The following is a 20,761-nucleotide window of genomic DNA, read 5'->3' as shown; positions in this document are numbered from 1 at the left end:
ATATCTAGGAGGCTGACCAACACATCTGTCGTCGACCTGCCCTTTTTACATTCAAGCTGTCGTTGGTCAAGCTTGTGGACGATGTCTTCCAGCATACAATTGGTGGCAAAGCTGTCAGCCACCTTAGCTCCAGTATTCCAGAATTGTTCCAGTGTTCAACAGCTGTAATGCCTGTAGAACCATTCAGACTGTGTTCATGATGTTTCTTAATTATGGTTCTTAATTATATTTACTTATATCTCCAAGAAACCCAAGTTCTGACCGAGAAAAGAGGACCAGAAAAGTGGAGAATTAATTTCTCAACTGGTAGTCTATTGAAAAAAAGGTAAATGTAATTATGTCCATTTCAATTCCACAGTAGCCTTTAAGTTCAATATTATAGTGACAATGTAGGTCTGTAAAGAAAAAGTATAAATGAAGGCTAACAGAACATCAGTGGTGTAAAGTACCTAAGTAAAAATACTTGAAAATACTACATAAATATTTTTTGTGGTATCTGTACTTTGCTATTTATACTTTTGACAACTTTTACTTTTTCCTCACTATATTCCTAATGACACCCAAAATTACTCATTACATTATTTTGAATGCTTAGCAGGACAGGAAAATTGTCCAATTAACATCCCTACTGCCTCTGACCTAGCGGACTCACAAAACACACATTCTTTGTTTGTAAATTATGTCTCAGTGTTGGAGTGTATCCCTGGCTATCTGTAAATAAATAAATAAAATAAACTGGTGCTGCTTGGTTTCCTTAATATAAGGAATTTGAAATAATGTATACTTTTACTTTTGATACTTAAAGAAGAAGTTACAGGTCTGTGAGAGCCAGAAATCTTGCTTGTTTGTAGGTGACCAAATACTTATTTCCCACCATAATTTGCAAATAAATTCATTAAAAGTCCTACAATGTGATTTTCAGGATTTTTTCTTCTGATTTTGTCTGTCATAGTTGTAGTGTACGTATGATGAAAATTACAGGTCTCTCTCATCTTTTTAAGTTGGATAACTTGCACAATTGGTGGCTGACTAAATACTTTTTTGCCCCACTGTATGTAAACATTATTATTAAAATGACATTAATAAAGTAACTAGTGGCCAATGACTTCAAGTCAGTATGTAGGCAGCAGCCTCCCTGTGTTTGTGATGTCAGTTTAACAGTCTGATGGCCTTGAGAAAGAAGCTATTGTTCAGTCTCTCAGCCCCAGCTTTGATGCACCTGTACTGACCTCGCCTTATCGATGGTAGCGGGGTAAACAGTCAGTACTTAAACCAGGGGTAGTGATGGGGGAAAATACCGATACAGTTACACATCGGGATATGATCACAATATTGTTTTTGCACTAGTTTGATGTACCTGCACCAAAACTCCAGTATTTTTTCTTCGTAGCTTGTTCTCCATCTTCTTTTTAAATAGGGAGACAATTAGTTTCAGCACTATTATTTCCATGACTGATCAAAACTTGTATTCACATGGCTCTCTCTTGTCCTTCTGCAAGTGAGAGCCATAATCGTGACAATATGGTGAGCAATATGTTTGGAACATCGAATCACAATAAAATCACAGTATTGAATCTCAATACATATAGAATTGTGAGAATCGCAATACATTTCATATCGGCACCTAAGTATCGTGGTAATATCGCATTGTGAATTCCCTGGCAATTCACAGCCCGAACCAGGAGTGGACAATCTAAGGCCATTTATGACTAGTCCATAATGTAATAACTGCCAATAATGTCATAGCTTTTTCATTTCTAATGTAATAACCAGTCTCCTGGCCCCTAGCGATAGAAGAAAAAGAGAGCGAGATAGAGTGATAGAGAAGGTGTAGTACCCTTGACACTATAGTCCACACTGGTCTCATGGCCAGCATCACAGTGAGGCAGTAATCCATCAGACGGAAGTTCTGCAGAGAGATTAGACAATATAAACAGACTGAAGGAATGAGTGTGTGTGTTTCTCACCTGAGAGGTAGAGGCAGCAGGTGGCTGTGTGTGTGTGACTGCGTGCAGGTGTGTGTGTCTATATTATTATTAACCAGAGATGTTGAGGCCGCTGGATGACTATAGGGTTACCACAACATAGTCCTTTATATATCAATGTACTGTGTGTCTGTCTACTACAACCCACCAGAGATATGGAGGTGGCAGGATGACTGCAAGGGTACCACCACACGGTACTTTAGATGTTGTTGTACTAAATGAACACCATCACTGGGGCGGCAGGTAGCCTAGCAGTTAAGAGCCTTGGGCCAGTAAGCGAAAGGTTGCTGGTTCAAATCCCAGAGCTGGTAAGGTGGAACAAAAATCTGCTGTTCTGCCCTTGAGCAAGGCAGTTAAACCCCCAACCACACCTGGGTGCTGATGACATGGACGGTGATTAAAGGCAACCCCCCTGCACCTCTCTGTTTCAGAGGGGTTGGCCTAAATGCGAAAGACACATTTTGGTTGAATGCATTCAGTTGTGCAACTGACTCGGTTTTCCGTTTCCCCACCAGCAGGTAGAGGAAGAGCAGGAACTCAAACAGCAGACTGCTGTTCAAATAGGAGATCTGAGAGTGACGGACAGGTTCTAGTGTGATGAGGGCCGGGAGACCCACATAGTTATTGCTCCGAGACGGAGGGGTACGTAGTAGGGTTAGTGTTTGTGGTGCACTGTGAGTTGGCTACAGAAATTAGCCTAGGTGTCTGTAGCCTAGTCATAGATTTGTGCTCTTGCCAACTCCACAAAAAGCCTTTCATGGCTACAAATGAGTGCAACGGGGCGATAGTCATTCAGACAGGTGATCTTGGCATTCTTGGGCATAGGGACACCATTTCAAATGCCAAAGCAGCAGCTACTCTTCCTGGGGTCCAGCAAAAATTAATTATAATAAACATAACAATAATAAAAATGTTCAATGTTAAAATAAGTGAAGAGATACAACAGTCCATCATTACTTTAAGACATGGTCAGTCAATACGGAACAACCGCCGTGTCTTTGTGAGACGCAGTGTGGGTGAACGGATGATCTCTGCATGTGTATTTCCCACCATAAAGCATGGAGGATGTGGTGTTATGGTGCTTTGCTGGTGACACGGTCTGTGATTTATTTAGAATTCAATTGTTTTTTAAATATGCAAGTAGGTAAGATAAATAATCCACTTGTTTAGAGAGCAATTTACATACTTTCTTTATAAAGTGTTGTAAACTGTACAGTACAGTGAAATATCCCATCCCTGCATTTAGGTAAGTTTTCCGACTCCACGGTGTCTTAATGTACCCAATGTACCCTACAACAGTGCAGCTCGGTGTAAACAAGCGTAACTGTAGGGTCAGTATCTCCTGGGAAAAGTGTGTGTGTGTCAGGTCAACATTACACCCACCTTCAAAGGGGTCACACACAGGTCAGATCACATCACACCCTGAGTGACAAATCGAATACAGATCTCGTAAAGGAAGGGTTTTCATAAACTTAGTCCAGAAATATTCTTCATTGATATTGGAACAATGCTGAATAAAAGCTCACAAATGACAGATACAAATCAACTACATGGTGACTCAATGGCTGCTTTGGGGTCTGTCAGATTTGAAGTCTTGCTGCCTTCCTGTGGCACTTCAAGGTAGCATTATATTTGTGGTATTGTAAAATTAGCTTTACTTAAAATTTATTTGGGAACAGGGGGCAGTATTGAGTAGCTTGGATGAATAAGGTGCCCAGAGTAAACTACCTTTTACTCAGGCCCAGAAGCTTGGATATGCATATAATTAGTAGATTTGGACAGAAAACTCTAAAGTTTCCAAAACGGTTACAATAATGTCTGAGTATAACAGTCATATGGCAGGCAAAAAACCTGAGAAAAATCCAAACAGGAAGTGGGAAATGGTAGTTAAAAAAAAAAGTGATTGCCTATCCAATATCCTGTGTCTATGGTGTCAGATTGCACTTCCTAAGGCTTCCAGTAGATTTAGTTTAGTCTCGCACGAGGTTCTTTCCCTTTCCTTTCTAATGAAAACAGTATTGTCCGGTTGGAATATTATTGAAGATTTATCATAAAGACATCCTAGATTGATTATATACACATCGTTTGACATGTTTCTACGAACTTTAATGGAACTTTTTGGACTTTGTGCATTTGGAATACTGGACTAAACGCGCAAACAAAAAAAGGAGGTATTTGGACATAAAGATTAACTTTATCAAACAAAACTAACATTTGTCTAACATGGAGACTTGGGAGTTTCATCAGATGAAGATCATCAAAGGTAAGTGATTAATTTTAACACCATTTCTGACTTTTGTGACACCTCTCCTTGGTTGGAAAATGACTATGGTTTTCTGTGGCTAGGCGCTGACCTAACAATCTCATTGTGTGCTATCACCGTAAAGCTTTTTTGAAATCGGACACAGCGGCTGCATTAACAAGAAGTTTCTTTAATCCTATGTATAACACTTGTATCTTTCATCAATGTTTATGATGAGTATTTCGGTAATTTGATGTGGCTCTCTGCAATTTCACCGGACATTTGTTTGAGAATGCATTTCTGAACATAACACGCCAATTTCAAATGAGGTTTTTGCTTTCGCCATAAAAGCCTTTTTGAAATCAGACACTGTGGCTGGATTAACAAGAAGTTTCTTTAAAATGGTGTAAAATACTTGTATGTTTTAGGAATTTTAATTATGAGATTTGTTTGAATTTGGCACTCTGCAATTTCACTGGCTGTTGGCGAGGTGGGACACTAGCATCCCAGAGAGGTTTTAAAACTGAAAAACAAAACTCACATTCGGCTAATTACTGGTGAACCAAAGCAATTTAACAAACAATGAGTAAACTCCTGTAATCGATCATTCATCATACCAAAGGATATTGAGACGGGTCTATGTTGACTGCAGACTACTTTAGTTGTTGCTGACTTGCTTGAGTAGCCAAGTGACAAACAGAATCAATTAGTCATGAAATACATAGCGGAGTAGCTAAGCAACAATCAAAAACCCATGACGCCTTCATGTGTTTTTCACCTCTCCATCACATACACAAAGTAAACAGTGGTATGCTGTCTGAAAATAAAGCAATCCAGCATCTGAGCTTTCATCACAAAACAGGTTTAATTATTCTTATTATTTTTTAAATAAAGTGTATTTCTTCAACCCCTTTTTTCTTCTTTTCATTCATATTATATCTGGGCCACCCTAAAGCACAAACTATTTAAGGGGGCAACAATGCTGAACTTAATGTAAATTTAAACGGGATAAGAACTGGACCAAGCCTTCCCTCTCTGCCATTCCCTCTTCCAATCCACAATAAAAATATCTGATGGTCAAAGAAACAATAAAAATCCCCAAATGAGAGATTAAAAACCAAGAAGGAAACAGAGAAAAAACTAATCTTAAATACCAGATAGTCTTGTTCCATATTAACTCATACAGAATACTTCTTGGCTGTTCCTAAGCAAAAATATATGCAAAATTACTACAAGATACAATATATCAGTGTACTGTGTTTAATAACAATATACAGGTTTGTAATACTGTGTAAAGCACACTTGGGAGTGACACTCCTTTTCACAATAGGCGAGTTTGGTGCTCCTCTATAGCTCGCAATCGTTAAAAAAAAACAAAAAATCCTATTTTCTGTGTGGCTGGAGGGTACCAGTACCAGACTGATACCAGGCTACCTGGTACTGCAGGGTCAAAGTCCACAAAATAAAAGAGACAACTGAACTGACAGAAACCAATCAATCATTGGGGAGAGACACACACAAGTGAAAATAAACAAATGTGGAAGTGGGGAGAAAAATTGTGCAAGAGAATGAATGTAAGTATGTGTATGGAGATCTTCCTTTGTTTTTATTTTATTTTAGTCCCTGTACATACAGGACCTTAACATGTTCGCCTCTTGGAGGAGGGGTTGAGAGGGACGAGGGGTTAAATTCATTTCCTCATGGCTAATGGGTCCATATAATATAATACCAGCATGGCTTCAGCATGAATCAGGTCAGGAGGGGTCAGAGGGTGGTCCTTACAGAGAGAAGGGGTGCCCTCTTGGTCAGGGCGGGGCCTCCCAGGTATCTCACTCAGTCAGGACGTCCCACAAAAGGGAGAGAGGTACAGAAGCACCAAAGTGTGAGAGGGACAGAGAGGAGAGAGAAAGAGCAAAGAGTAGAACCAGATATGGAAAATGGGTTTGTATTCAATGAGAGTGGGTAGGGTTCTCAAATAGGAGGGAAGTTAACAGATTGTTTTAACTTTGCTGTTCATTTCAAGTCTTAATGTCCAAAGTATATTTTTACCCCCACACAAGTTCCTTATCGCGTTTTATATTTTTATTTCGCAATAATAGCAGTTTAAGGATAAAAGTTATTTACAGTGCTGTTGAAATAATGAAACGTGTGAATCTACCATAAAGTAAGTCGCACAATACAGAAAAAAACAACAACAAAAAACACGGTCGCTCCATGCCGTTCCAGATGGCCGCACAGGATCCACGGGGCGTGCTCCGGTGGACATGGATGGGAGAGGAGCGTGGCGCTTCGTTAAGTGGGAATTATCTCGTCACGCCTAAGGCTCCTCTTCAGCTCCAGGTCCTCTAACTTCTTCCAAAGCTCCTCCCTCTCCTTCTCCTTCTTCTTCTCACTGCAGACAGTACGGGGGGGAGGCAGGACTAGCTGCAGATTACTGAGATATTACTACTGGGTTTTCCACCACTAAGTACATATCCTTATCCTGCTAGAGTCAAGAATCACAATATTACACACACCAGACAGTGTATGAGGGAAAAAAAGCGTTACTCTGCATAAAAACAAACAGTAATTTTTCTGTACAGTAATTTTCCGTGTAGTGAGCATGGGCCTATTTGAATAGGTGTCTAAAACTATACACGCTTAATACAACAGCACTATGCAGGACCACACCACAGAGGCACCATTAATGATGCAGCATATCTTACCGCTGGCGGTCTGACTTGTAAGTAGCTGTGAGCTCATCAAACAAGGTACTGTTCATCTCCATGAAGGCTTTCAGTACGTTGTACACCAACGCCACTATCGCCCTTCAAGGCAAAATAAAAAACATGTAAAAAAAACAGCCAATTTCAACTCTTTCACAACTTATGTTCTCTCTAATGAAAACAAATACAAGGTGATAAATCACGTTTTTTGATAGGATCAATCTGTGTGAGGGTGTGTTGAGGTGGACTCACGGGTTCCAGTGTTCTTTGGAGATCCTGTACAGGCTGGCGAACATGATGGGTAAGATAACGCTGGAGTTCTCCTCAATCAGACTCATGATGTACTCGTTGTTCCAGTAGTACAGGGCCCTCTCTGCCACCTGCCAGGGTCACAGAGATTTAATACACAATACCTACACCCATACGCACTAGCCTCTTTTCAGATTTATTTTGTGATCCTATGGTTGTTGTCATGACAACGACCCTAGAAGTTAGCTATACAGAACAAACAGATCTGGGACAAGGCTAAACCCTCCAACAACAACCATGTACTTATAAGAGCACCATAGATATGCTGAGATTACCACTAAAAACCAGGGTCCGTGCTAGCCAGGACCCTTGGGACTTCCCTAACCCTTTGAAGATTAAATAAGGGAAGTGGTAGGTCAGGGACAGGTTGGTATGGTAAGAGTATGGGTTAAGATTAGGGTTTAGGGTAGGGACATCCCAAGGCGGTCAGACAGCATTGACCTAAAAACCCGCCAGGATTTGTGTCCTTCTCTATAGACTGACCTGGAAGTGTGGGCTGGATACGCATCTGGAGATCTTTTTGAAAAGCGGCTCCTGGATCTTGACGAACTGTGTCGGTTCAATCACGTCTAGGATCTCCTCCAGCTCCCCCAGGTACATAACCTGAGAACACACACAGTTACAAACACACCTGAGGTACATCACCTGACAGGGTTTGACATTCAGGTAAATTAGATTGTGGAACACCAGGCCAGTAACAAGTATAAACTACTGTCCCGAATGAGAAAATTACTGGCCTGGGCCAGATCACAGGAAAGCAAGTCATGCATGCAGAATTTCAATCATGGGGGGGTTTAATTTGCAGTCTGGGCAAGTACCGTATAGGCCATTATAGACAACCATACAATCTGATATTTACACTGATTGGAAAACAAAAATTAAACCATGCCAACTCTCAATGAGGACATACAAATCTGTTGTTCTGCCCCTGAACAAGGCAGTTAACCCACTGTTCCTAGGCCTTCATTGAAAATAAGAATTTGTTCTTAACTGACTTGCCTAGTTAAATAAAAGTAAAATACAATTATTATTTTTTAAACACTGAGCGCACAACACATTAGGAACACCTCTTTCCATGACAGACTGACCAGCTACGCCACCTGTTAAATCCACTTCAGTATAGATGAAGGGGGGACACAAGTTAAATAATTTTTAAGCTTTGTGACATGGATAGTGCATGTGTGCCATTCAGAGGGTGAATTATTATTTAATTTAACTAGGTAAGTCAGGTAACAAATTCTTATTTTACAATGACGGCCAAACCTGGACGACGCTGGGCCAATTGTGCGCCACCCTATGGGACCCCCGATCACGGCCGGTTGTGATATAGCCCGGGATCGTACCAGGGTCTGTAGTGACACCTCTAGCACTGAGATGCGGTGCCTTGCGCCACTCGGGAGCCAAAAGATTTAAGTGCCTTCGAACGGAGTATGGTAGTAGGTGCCAAGTGAACCGGTTTGAGTGGGTCAAGAACTGCAAAGCGGCTGGGTTTTTCCACTCTCAACAGTTTCCCGTGTGTATAAAGAATGGTCCACCACCCAAAGGACATCCTACCAACTTGACAACTGTGGGAAGCATTGGAATCAACATGGTCCAGCATCCCTATGGAACGCTTGACACATTTTAGTCCATGCCCCGACAAATTGAGGCAGTTCTGAGGGCAAAAAGAGGGTGCAACTCAATATTAGGAAGCCGTTACTAAATGTTTTGTACACTCAGTGAAAAGCCTTAACATATGACACTTCATAAAATGTAATATTCCCCCTAGAAAGGAGCCCAATAGCATATGGAAGAAAATGTATTTATTTAGGGCCTATACATGGTCCATATTGCAGGCAGGTGTGCTATTTTAACAATAAACATTATCACATGTAGCCTGATGCAGCATCGTGGCTACATGGCTGAATGCTGCATCAGCATTGTTTACCCCAACGGGATAATCATTAGGTAGATCAGACTTGATATGTCCTTGCTGCTTGTTTAATGTCCTAAAAACTGTCACTAGCCTAATAAAATTGTGATTTGTACAGTGTTTATAAATACAGAGTTATTCTGTGAATTTCAGTGAATATAGGCTTACTGTTTATGCACTCGAATGGCAGTTATGTAAATGTAAACACAAAATGCTCATTTTTTTGTCATGCTAGACACTCAGATTGTAAAACTGAATCTTATTATTTACACAAGTGACGTATAAATGATGTTTTAACAAGCAAGCAGCTACATAGTGTAGGCCTATGTAAACCTTTCTTTGCAATTATGGCATTGCTGTGTAGGATGTCTGATATGAGAAAAGGCAGGTGGAGGTCTTTTATTCTGCGATTGTGAAACGCCCATGCCAATCTCTAACTCTGCTTCCACTAAGACGGGTCTGGGGCAAGTACAGTGGCAAGAAAAAGTATGTGAACCCTTCGGAAATACCCGGAGTTCTGCATAAATTGGTCATAACATTTGATCTGATCTTCATCTAGGTCACAACAATTTGTTTGTCTAGTCTGCTTAAACTAATAACACACAATTATAATGTTCTCATGTCTTTATTGAACACATCATGTAAAAATTCACAGTGCAGGGTGGGAAAAGTATGTGAACCCTTGGATTTAATAACTGGTTGACCCTCCCCTTTGGCAGCAACAACCTCAACCAAACGTTTTTTTGTAGTTGCGGATCAGACCTGCAAAACGGTCAGAAGGAATTTTAGACAATTTACAAAACTTTTTCAGTTCAGCAATATTCTTGGGATGTCTGGTGTGAACTGCTCTCAAGGTCATGCCACAACATTTCAAATCGGGTTAAGGTCAGGGCTCTGATTGGGCCACTCCAGAAGGTGTATTTTCTTCTGTTGAAGCCATTCTGTTGTTTATTTACTTCTGTGTTTTAGGTCATTGTCCTGTTGCATCACCCAACTTCTGTTGAGCTTTAATTGGCGGACAAAGAACCTAATATTCTCCTGCAAAATGTCTTGATAAACTTTAAAATGCATTTTTCTGTCGATGATAGCAAGCTGTCCAGGCCCTGAGGCAGCCCCAAACCATGATGCTCCCTCCACTATACTTTACAGTTGGGATGAGGTTTTGATGTTGGTGTGCTGTGCCTTTTTTTCTCTACACAGTGTTGTGTGTTTCTTCCAAACAACTCAACTGTAGTTTCATCTGTCCACAGACTATTTTGCCAGTAGCGCTGTGGAACATCCAGGTACTCTTTTGCGAACTTCAGACGTGCAGCAATGTTTTTTTGGACAGCAGTGGCTTCTTCCGTGGTGTCTTCCCTGACCACCATTCTTGTTAAGTTTGTTACGTATCGTAGACTCGTCAACAGAGATGTTAGCATGTTCCAGAAAGTTCTGTAAGTCTTTGGCTGACACTAGGATTCTTCTTAACCTCATTGAGCATTCTGCACTGTGCTCTTGCAGTCATCTTTGCAGGACGGCCATTCCTAGGGAGAGTAGCAACAGTGCTTAACTTTCTCCACTTATAGACAATTTGTCTTACCGTGGACTGATCAACATCAAGGCTTTTAGAGATACTTTTCTAACCCTTTCCAGCTTTATGCAAGTCAACCATTCTTAATCTTAGGTCTTCTGAGAGCTCTTTTGTTCGAGGCATGGTTCACATCAAGCAATGCCTCTTGTGAATAGCAAACTCAACTTTTGTGAGTGATTTTTTTTATAGGGCAAGGCAGCTCTAACCAACATCTCCAATCTCGTCTCATTGATTGGACTCCTAATTCCATTTAACTTTTTGGAGAAGTCATTAGCCTAGGGGTTCATATACTTTATTCAACCGACACTGTGAATGTTTAAATGATGTATTCAATATAGACAAACAATATATTGATTTGTGTGTTATTAGTTGGAAAACACTGTCTATTGTTGTGACTTAGATGAAGATCAGATCAAATTTGACGAGCAATTTATGCAGAAATCCAGGTAATTCCAAAGAGTTCACATACTTTTTCTTGCCACTGTATGCTGACCATACTGAGGCTTTGACATTCTTGCCCCAGCTTGGAAACTGAATGCTGGTTGATAGCAAGAGTGAAGCGTCAGACATCGGTTAGATTGTGAAAGATGAAATATAAATAATTAGTCTGTTTTGGAGTTTGAAAATGTACTGACCCAAGCGGGCCATGTGAAAGCTTGATTAACTGGCCAGGTTAGCTTGGCAGATGTTGCCGGGCAAGCGGGCAGCCCTGAATTAGTTACTAACACACCCTAACCCAGGTACACCACCTGAGAACACACCGGAGGTACATCACCTGAGAACACAGTTACAAACACCTGAGCAGGACAACACATCAGGTCGTTACTATCTAGGTAACAGATCTAAACTCCCATTAACATTAGCAGCTCAGTGCTCCAGACCAAGGAAGGGAAACTTCCAGTGCTCTTACCTCTTTTTGACTGCAGATTTTTGGCCAGAACTTCAGTAAGCCCCTGATGACCTATAGATAGATTAGATTAATAGATGTGAGAGCGATAGATGCGAGAGAGAAATGTGTGACTGAAGGGAGACGGTGACTGATTAAAAGACCCTTCTGATTACAAGGTGGTGTGACCATGGGGGAGATAACACTTACTGGTTCTGTTAACGCTGGGTCTTTCTCTAGGAACTGTACAATGCAATACGCCAACTGGAAAAATAAGTCGCAATAAAGAAAAACATAACACATTGTCAATGTCATGGTTGGAAAATGTGGAATACCAATTAGGATCGACTCACTGGACAGACTCAATCATGTAGAACAGGGCTCTCCAACCCTGTTTTTGGAGAGCTACCATCCTGTCAGTTTTCTCCAACCCTAATCTAATGCACCCAACTCTAATATTTAGCTGGTTGATAAGTTCCAATTGGGGTTGGAGCAAAAACCAACAGGAGGGTAGTTTTCCAGGAACAGGGTTGGAGAACCAAACCCGGATGTTGAACATCAACAAAATTATGATTGCACACAGTCATACACACAGTACCTGTGCGTGGAAGAGGGACAGGCTCCTGACAGTGTGGAGGGGGATCAACACTTTGACCAGAAACTGTTTGTGCTCTGCTTTGAGCGGCAGGGCAAAACCATTGATTATGCTGCAAGAGAGTGGGAGAGGAGAAACGCATCGCTAAGCCAGGATGGCAAATTACACATGTCAGTACAAAGAGACAAGAATTTAGTATAAAGCTTACTGGAGAATCAATGTCAACAAGACTGAGGCAAAGATACATTAAGGATCAATAGCTTTTACATGGTCCAATAGAAATTACACAGGTACTGTAGCTACTTTATGCAAAGTTACCAACAAGCTTTAGCCTGGGCTACAGAACTAAGGCCCACAGATGATGAAATGGTAAATCCTTTAACCCTTTACACTTGTAGCCGGCAGATTTGGACACTAATAAGCACCTAAATAGGATTGCAGTGGCTGTACAGTAAAATGCTATAAACTACATCAGAGCTCAGGCTCTGCGCTTCACATGGCTGTATGGGTTTTTGACTGACAGAGTTTCGGAAGTTGAGCACCGCACGTGGCAAGATGTTGCTCCCAACCCTCCTCCTGCTAATTGGGCAACTTGCGCACGTTTTTTTGTTGTCCAAGTGAGGGAAATGCTGTAAATTAAGAGGAGTCAATCCATTTTGAAAGATGCGACATTGAGGATTATAATAAATAGTGCTTTGCATGTCATACAAGCATGTCAAACACCCGTAAGTCTAAGGTTGTCTGTCCCCAACCCCAAAAAATCTTGGTCGACCAAGAATTGTCTGTTCGTTAGACCAATCGATTGGTCAAAATGTTTAAACATGTAATTTTCCATAGACACATCCTACGTGTTTTAATCAAATCAACTATATTCACTGAGCTTGACTGATGCTTTAAGCACACGGTTTGATTAAATAATTAAGACACACAAATGAGAAGACGGAGTGCGACCAGCAATTGATTTGATTGTACCAGCCTCAGACTTGCTACTTTGTGTTAAAAGAAAAAGACTGAGTAATTGTGTGACTAGCACCGCTCTCTCTTCCATGCTGTAGCGCCTACCAGTGTTTATCGCACAGTTTGTGTTGCTGAAACTGCAATATAATTACAGAATTCTGACAGAAAAGTTGTGTTAATGAAAGCCCTCATTTGTTTAGAAAAAAACATTCTCTATTCCCTCAACCCTTGATCTCTTTACGTGACACATGTATGCATTAAATGCACTTGACCAATAGGGCCTGACCTATAGCATAAGCACATCAATAAATTGGTTATAACAAACTCCGAATACATTAACAGCAAAATGGATGCAGAGGACGTGACAAAAACTAAAAATGGGGGAATGTTTACTGGTTGCTCATGAGGTAAAGGGGAAGTCAGATGTGTGAAATTTGATTAATTGTGGAAAAGACTGGAACTCAAGAAAAATAAGGTAAGGAGCAAGCACTGCGTGCATATTATGTGTGCCAAACAGGTGCAGTTAAATTACAATATAATTTCTGACCTTTGGGAACAATGTAAACACTAAATAAATTCTAAGCGTACCAGAGTCTGTTGTAACTTTTTTGCTAAGCCTTTATTACATCAAAGACTAAAAACAGCTGCATTGTGAATGCAATTTCCGTAATAGAACGGTTTATTTATTATTTAAGCTAATTATTCAAGGCTAGCTTTATTTTAAACTAAAATGCGTGATTGCATTTCAACTCTTGAATGACTCGTATACAATGTGATGACATTAATGACTGATTGATACAGTAGCCTATACAAATATTGAAATATAGGCAGGCCTAAGTAAGTTACAGTATAGAGACTAAACAGGATGCGCTCTTAGGCCTACAGCTCAATGGTGGTTGTACAAGGCTGCTATACTAAGCCTACTAATGATGACATTACTTGTTACGATAATGATCATAATAGTAATAATAAGTAGATCAAGAAAAAAATAGCGTTATTATGAATATAATTTTTTGGACAATATGGAACAGGGTCAACACTAAATACATTGTATAATACCAGAGGCTGTTCTAATGAAATAAAGTACAACGCCTTTATTACAGCAAAGCAAAGATAAAAACAGCAGAATTTGTCAAATGTTTTACTTAACATGTTGCGAGGCTTGATGCTCACAGAATCAGTAGGCTATTAAACACTCAAACCAGCAACAGAAGCAGGATCTGTCTTACTTATGTAGATATACAGTGCATCCGTAAAGTATTCAGACCCCTTGACTTTTTCCACATTTGTTAAATTACAGCCATATTCTGAAATGGATTAAATTGGCGGTGTCAGAGGAAGACCCTAAAAATTGTCAAAGACTCCAGCCACCCTAGTCATAGACTGTTCTCTCTGCTACCGCACTGCAAGCGGTACCAGAGCACCAAGTCTATGTCCAAGAGGCTTCTAAACAGCTTCCACCCCCAAGCCATAAGACTCCTGAACATCGAAATCAAATGGTTACCCAGAATATTTGCATTGCCTCCCCCTCTTCAACGCCTCTTATTATCTATGCATAGTCACTTTAATAGCTCTACATACATGTACATATTACCTCAACTAACCGGTGCCCCCATATTACCTCGACTAACCGGTGCCCCCGCACATTGACCCTGTACCGGTACCCCCTTATATAGCCTTGCGATTGTTATTTACTGCTGCGCTTTAATTATTTTGGACTTTATTATTTTTCTTAAAACTGCATTGTTGGTTAAGGGCTTGTAAGTATTTCACTAAGTTCTTCACCTGTTGTATTCAGCACGTGACAAATAAAATTTGAAAGTTTTTGCCCAGTCTACACACAACAACCCATAATGACAAAGCAAAAACAGGTTTTTAGAAATGTTTGCTAATTTATCAAAAATGTTAAACGGAAATATCCTATTTACATAAGTATTCAGACCCTTTACTCAATACTTTGTTGAAATACCTTTGGCAGCGATTACAGCCATGAGTATGACGCTACAAGCTCGACACACCTGTATTTGGGTAGTTTCTCCCATTCTTCTCTGCAGATCCTCTCTGCCATGTTGGATGGGGAGCGCTGCAGCAAAGCTATTTTCAGGTCTCTCCAGACATGTTTAAATCAGGTTCAAGTTCGGCTGGTCCACTCAAGGACATTTAGAGACTTGTCCCGAAGCCACTCCTGCGTTGCCTTGGTTGTATGCTTAAGGTCGTTGTCCTGTTGTAAGGTGAACCTTCACCCCAGTCTGAGGACCCGAGAGCTCTGGAGCATGTTTTCATCAAGGCTCTCGCTGAACTTTACTCCGTTCATCTTTGCCTCAATCCTGACTAGTCTCTCAGTCCCTGCTGTTGAAAAAAAAAGTCCCTGAAACACTTCAGCGAGCAGGCCTTTCTAATCGACCTGGCCCGGGTATCCTGGAAGGATATTTACCTCATCCCGTCAGTAGAGGATGCCTGGTTATTTTTTTTAAATGCCTTCCTCACCATCTTAAATAAGCATGCCCCATTCAAGAAATGTAGAACCAGGAACACATATAGCCATTGGTTCTCTCCAGACCTGACTGCCCTTTACCAACACAAAAACATCCTTTGGCATTCTGCATTAGCATCGAACAGCCCCCGTGATATGCAACTTTTCAGGAAAGTTAGAAACAAATATACACAGGCAGTTATAAAAGCCAAGGCTAGCTTTCTCAAGCAGAAATTTGCTTCCTGCAACACAAACTAAAAAATGTTCTGGGACACTGTAAAGTCCATGGAGAATAAGAACACCTCCTCCCAGCTGCCCACTGCACTGAGGATAAGAAACTGTCGCACGGCTGGCCATGCTTTACCTGGCCACCCCTACCCCGGTCAACTGCACTGTACACCCCACAGCAACTCGCCAAAGCCTTCCCCATTTCTCCTCCTCCCAAATCCAGTCAGCTGATGTTATGAAAGAGCTGCAAAATCTGGACCCCTAAAAATCAGCCAGGCTAGACAATCTGGACCCTTTCTCTCTAAAATGATCTGCCGAAATAGTTGCAACCCCTATTACTAGCCTGTTCAACCTCTCGTGTCGTCTGAGATTCCCACAGATTGGAAAGCAGCTGAGGACATCCCACGATATCTTAACCGCCGTCGATAAGAGACAATACTGTGCAGCCGTACTCATTGACCTGGTCAAAGCTTTCGACTCTGTCAATCATCACATCCTCATCGGCAGACTCGATAGCCTTGGTTTCTCAAATGATTGCCTCGCCTGGTTCATCAAGTACTTCTCTGATAGAGTTCAGTGTGTTTACCCCCAAAACCAATTCTTCCTTTGGACCCTCTCCTTCCAGTTTTCTGCTGCCAATGACTGGAACATACTACAAAAATCTCTGAAACTGGAAACACTTATCTCCCTCACTAGCTTTAAGAACCAGCTGTCAGAGCAGCTCACAGATTACTGCACCTGTACATAGCCCATCTATAATTTAGCCCAAACTACCTCTTCCCCTACTGTATTTATTTATTTAGCTCCTTTGCACCCCATTATTTTTATTTCTACTTTGTACATTCTTCCACTGCAAATATACCATTCAAGTGTTATACTTGCTATATTGTATTTACTTCGCCACCATGGTCTTTTTTTGCCTTTACCTCCCTTACCTCCTTTGCACACATTGTATATAGACTTATATTTCTACTGTATTATTGACTGTGTGTTTGTTTTACTCCATGTGTAACTCTGTGTTGTTATATATGTCGAACTGCTTTGCATTATCCTGGCCTGGTCACAATTGTAAATGAGAACTTGTTCTCAACTTGCCTACCTGGTTAAATGAAGGTGAAAAAAAAAAGATGCTGCCACCGCCATGTTTCACCATAGGGATAGTGCCAGGTTTCCTCCATACGTGATGTTTGGCATTCAGACCAGATAGTTCAATCTTGGTTTCATCAGACCGGAGAATCTGGAGTCTTTGGGTGCCTTTTGGCAAATTACACCATGTGTTTTTTTTTTTACTGAGGAGTGGCTTCCATCTGGCCACTACCATAAAGGCCTGATTGCTGGAGTGCTGCAGAGATGGGAGAACCTTCCAAAAAGACAACCATCTCCACAGAGGAAATCTAGAGCTCTGTCAGAGTGAACATCGGGTTCTTGGTCACCTCCCTGACCAAGGCCCTTCTCCCACGATTGCTCAGTTTGGCCAAGCGGCCAGCTCTAGGAAGAGTCCTGGTGGTTCCAAACTTCAACTTAAAAACGACGGAGGCCACTGTGTTCTTGGGGACTTCAATGCTGCAGACATTTTTGGTACCCTTCCCCATCCTGTCCTGGAGCTCTATGGACAATTCCTTCGACCTCATGGCTTGGTCTTTACTCTGACATGCACTGTCAACTGTGGGACCTTATATAGACAGGTGTGTGCCTTTCCAAATCATGTCCAAACAATTGAATTTACCACAGGTGGACTCCCCTCAAGTTGTAGAAACATCTCAAGGATGATCAATGGAAACAGGATCCACCTGAGCTCAATTGAGTCTCACAGCAAAGGGTCTGAATAATTATGTAAATATTTTTAACACAATTGTAAACATTTCTAAAATCCTGTTTTCGCTTTGTCATTATAGGGTATTGTGTGTAGATTGCTGAGAGGGAAATGTATTTAATCCATTTTAGAATAAGGCTGTAAAGTAACAAAATGTGGAGGGGTCTGAATAGTTTCCGAAGGCACTGCATATTATTTATAAAGCCAGCAACATTTAACAGTTTGTCTATTGATTATAGACCTAATTAAGTTGGGGTTTCCTTCCTCCTCACTTTTCATAGACAATAAGGCAAGGGCTCCACTACACCAAAAAGCTGGTTAACTTTGCTATTGTGCACATAGCAATATAGTCTAGGAAAAGGCACTAATTTAACAGCGCACTGATGTGTTTCAGAACCATGGACAGCGACTACTATTCAACGTGGGAAAAGTGCATTTTTTTATTTAAAAAAATAAAGATGTATTAGTGTATGTGCCCATAGGTAACGTTGTTGTCGGTGATGTCTGGTGAGGACCTGCCTTACAACAGGCCTACAAGCCCTCAGTCCAGCCTCTCTCAGCCTATTGCGGTCAGTCTGAGCACTGATGGAGGGATTGTGCGTTCCTGGTGTAACTCGGGCAGTTGTTGCCATCCTGTGCCTGTCCCGCAGGTGAGATGTTCGGATGTACCGATCCTGTACAGGTGTTGTTACACGTGGTCTGCCACTGCGAGGACGATCAGCCGTCCGTCCTGTCTCCCTGTAGCGCTGTCTTAGGCGTCTCACAGTACGGACATTGCAATTTATTGCCCTGGCCACATCTGCAGTCCTCATGCCTCCTTGTAGCATGCCTAAGGCACATTCACGCAGATGAGCAGGGACCCTGGGCATCTTTCCTTTGGTGTTTTTCAAAGTCAGTAGAAAGGCCTCTTTAGTGTCCAAAGTTCTCATAACTGTGACCTTAATTGCCTACCGTCTGTAAGCTGTTAGTGTCTTAACGACCGTTCCACAGGTGCATGTTCATTAATTGTTTTCAAAAGGCCTTCAGGGCCGACAGAGAATTTCTCCACTTTTTCTCCCTTCCATTTATTCCCAAAGTAGTTCAATATGGTTTGCATTGCAAATGAAGGCATAAACTGGGTCAAGACACCAGCAGAGTAAGTAGACCGTTAAGTAGTAAAATAAAGGTTAATTAAAAATAAGACCTACAACACTTAACAGCACATTACTCAACACTAGTGAGACTCATGTCACCTACGGTAGGCCTACAGTATATCTACAAATATTTTTTTTCATCTCTACATGTAGGTCTCCTGATTTAAACCCGATCAAACTTGTTGAAACTAAAATGTAGTAGAAATAATCTGCATGTTTGCCTGGCATGGATTGTGACTCCATCTTGTTCTTCGCCCTCTCCAACTCCGCCAATGCCGCCGACTCTCCGCCAACGACGTGACTCTCCGCCAATAACAACATTTGGAGGATTGGAGGAGTCTAAATAAAAATCTAATCTGTGAGAATATCTAAGGGGCTTTTATATAATTATAATGCAGGGTTAATAATAATCGGTTTGTTTAAAAAAAATAACAATATTTTGGAGATGATTGTTTCAAATAACCAAAAGTGATCACTTATAAAGGGTAAAAGGCCATTCTTGAACATGGGGTGAGACATTCTTAATAATTTGTAAATAAAGCCAGTTTGTTACTTAGAATGATTTCTGTTTTTAGCGGGAGAGAAACCAAAAGCTCACCACGCCTATTTTCGGAAAATCGTTAGTCCAAATGTCAAGTGAAATACCCCCATGTTATTTACCAAAGTTCTCTCTTAGCTCCAGGACCAAAGAGTTTTTGTTATTGTTGCCTGATGCAGGACTCTAGTGCCAGAGGAGAGACTCTCAGATGGAAAACGGCTCCATTAATTGCCACAGTTTAGACTTCCGATAGAGCAGAGTTTTAACTCCCCCTTGTGATAGTGTGGTGCAATGACAGAATGCCACCGTCTACCACAAAGGGTCACGGCATAAACTCGTAACTTTTAAAGGAAGAACCACTATAGGAGAGCAAAATAAAAAATAAAAATCACCTTAATTGAATACTGAGTCATAAAAGTGCATTGAAATTACTTAGGAACTGTGCACATTTGAGAGTTGTGTGACCACTGAGACACCAGTTAGTCCTCTCACTCAAACCCTGGTCATTTATTTGTCTTGTGTTGCACCTATTCTTATAATGTTAGTGAATGTATCCAGAGTATTTCTAGATTTCGTTATCGACAAAAAGTACAGTAAATGTAAAATACACAGTGTAATGTTTGGATTCAGTCCTGTTACGTCCTCAACTTTGGTCTAATACGTTTCCCATAATATCCAAACTGTTCCTTTTCAATTGCTACCATGCTTAGGCATATTGCTTTCATATTTATCTTGTAAGAAACACTTCAATTTATCCCTATCCATATAGTCCAATTCCCACAAGTGTAAAGGGTTAAGACAGCACCTGAGAACAAAGGCATCAGAACTAACCATAAATTAATCCAGGGTCACATACCTTCCCAAGATCTCCAGTAACTCAGCAACCCCGTTAAAGTGCTCAGTCTCATAAACAAAACTTTACGAGAGAGGAGAGAGTGGATAAACGTTAGTGAAACATCAGTGAAAGTACCACAACGGTCTGAGTAGAGGAGAATGAAGAGCGCCGTCTTACCGTAGAAAAATATTATTGATCTGTTTTCGTATAAAAGCCCTCAGCCCCAGGAATTTCCCATAGATTCTGTGTAAGACTGTTTTCAGGTAGTCTCTCTCCCGAGGATCCTCACTGTCAAATAGCTCCAAGAGCTACAGAGAGCCAGGGAGAAAGAACAAAAAGGGAAAGAAAAAGATGAAACAACTACAAACTCCTCAAACGTGTACAACACCAGTCTACATTTTTTAAAGTGCAGCCTCAATGTAACAGTCTCACTCACCTGTAGAACAAATTTCTGGTCTATGTACTTTTTGGCAATGCTGGGCTGGAATTCTTGACTCTCCAAGAATCGTATGAAGAACTCATACACCAGCTATGATACAGTGAAAGAAAGAGCGAGATGGAGATGTTAAGGGATGGAGAT

General features: G+C 41.0%; 1 protein-coding gene across 1 annotated transcript in view; it reads right to left on the bottom strand.

The window, feature by feature from the left end:
* Positions 1–5,471: 5,471 nt before the first annotated feature.
* Positions 5,472–20,761, bottom strand: part of LOC115138576 (serine/threonine-protein phosphatase 2A 56 kDa regulatory subunit epsilon isoform) — a 79,305-nt gene continuing 64,015 nt past the window's right edge. Inside the window, 10 exon segments of the mRNA XM_029675538.2 lie at positions 5,472–6,619; positions 6,933–7,034; positions 7,185–7,312; positions 7,725–7,844; positions 11,634–11,684; positions 11,820–11,873; positions 12,208–12,316; positions 20,203–20,262; positions 20,359–20,489; positions 20,618–20,710. Of these exon segments, the coding sequence (XP_029531398.2) occupies positions 6,520–6,619; positions 6,933–7,034; positions 7,185–7,312; positions 7,725–7,844; positions 11,634–11,684; positions 11,820–11,873; positions 12,208–12,316; positions 20,203–20,262; positions 20,359–20,489; positions 20,618–20,710 (948 nt within the window). The 3' untranslated portion in view covers positions 5,472–6,519.

This window comes from Oncorhynchus nerka, linkage group LG12 (genome assembly GCF_034236695.1).
Source record: "Oncorhynchus nerka isolate Pitt River linkage group LG12, Oner_Uvic_2.0, whole genome shotgun sequence".
In the NCBI taxonomy this organism is placed as follows: Eukaryota; Metazoa; Chordata; class Actinopteri; order Salmoniformes; family Salmonidae; genus Oncorhynchus; species Oncorhynchus nerka.
The sequence above is the reverse complement of the archived record's forward strand: the minus strand, read 5'-3'. Positions and strand labels throughout refer to the sequence as shown.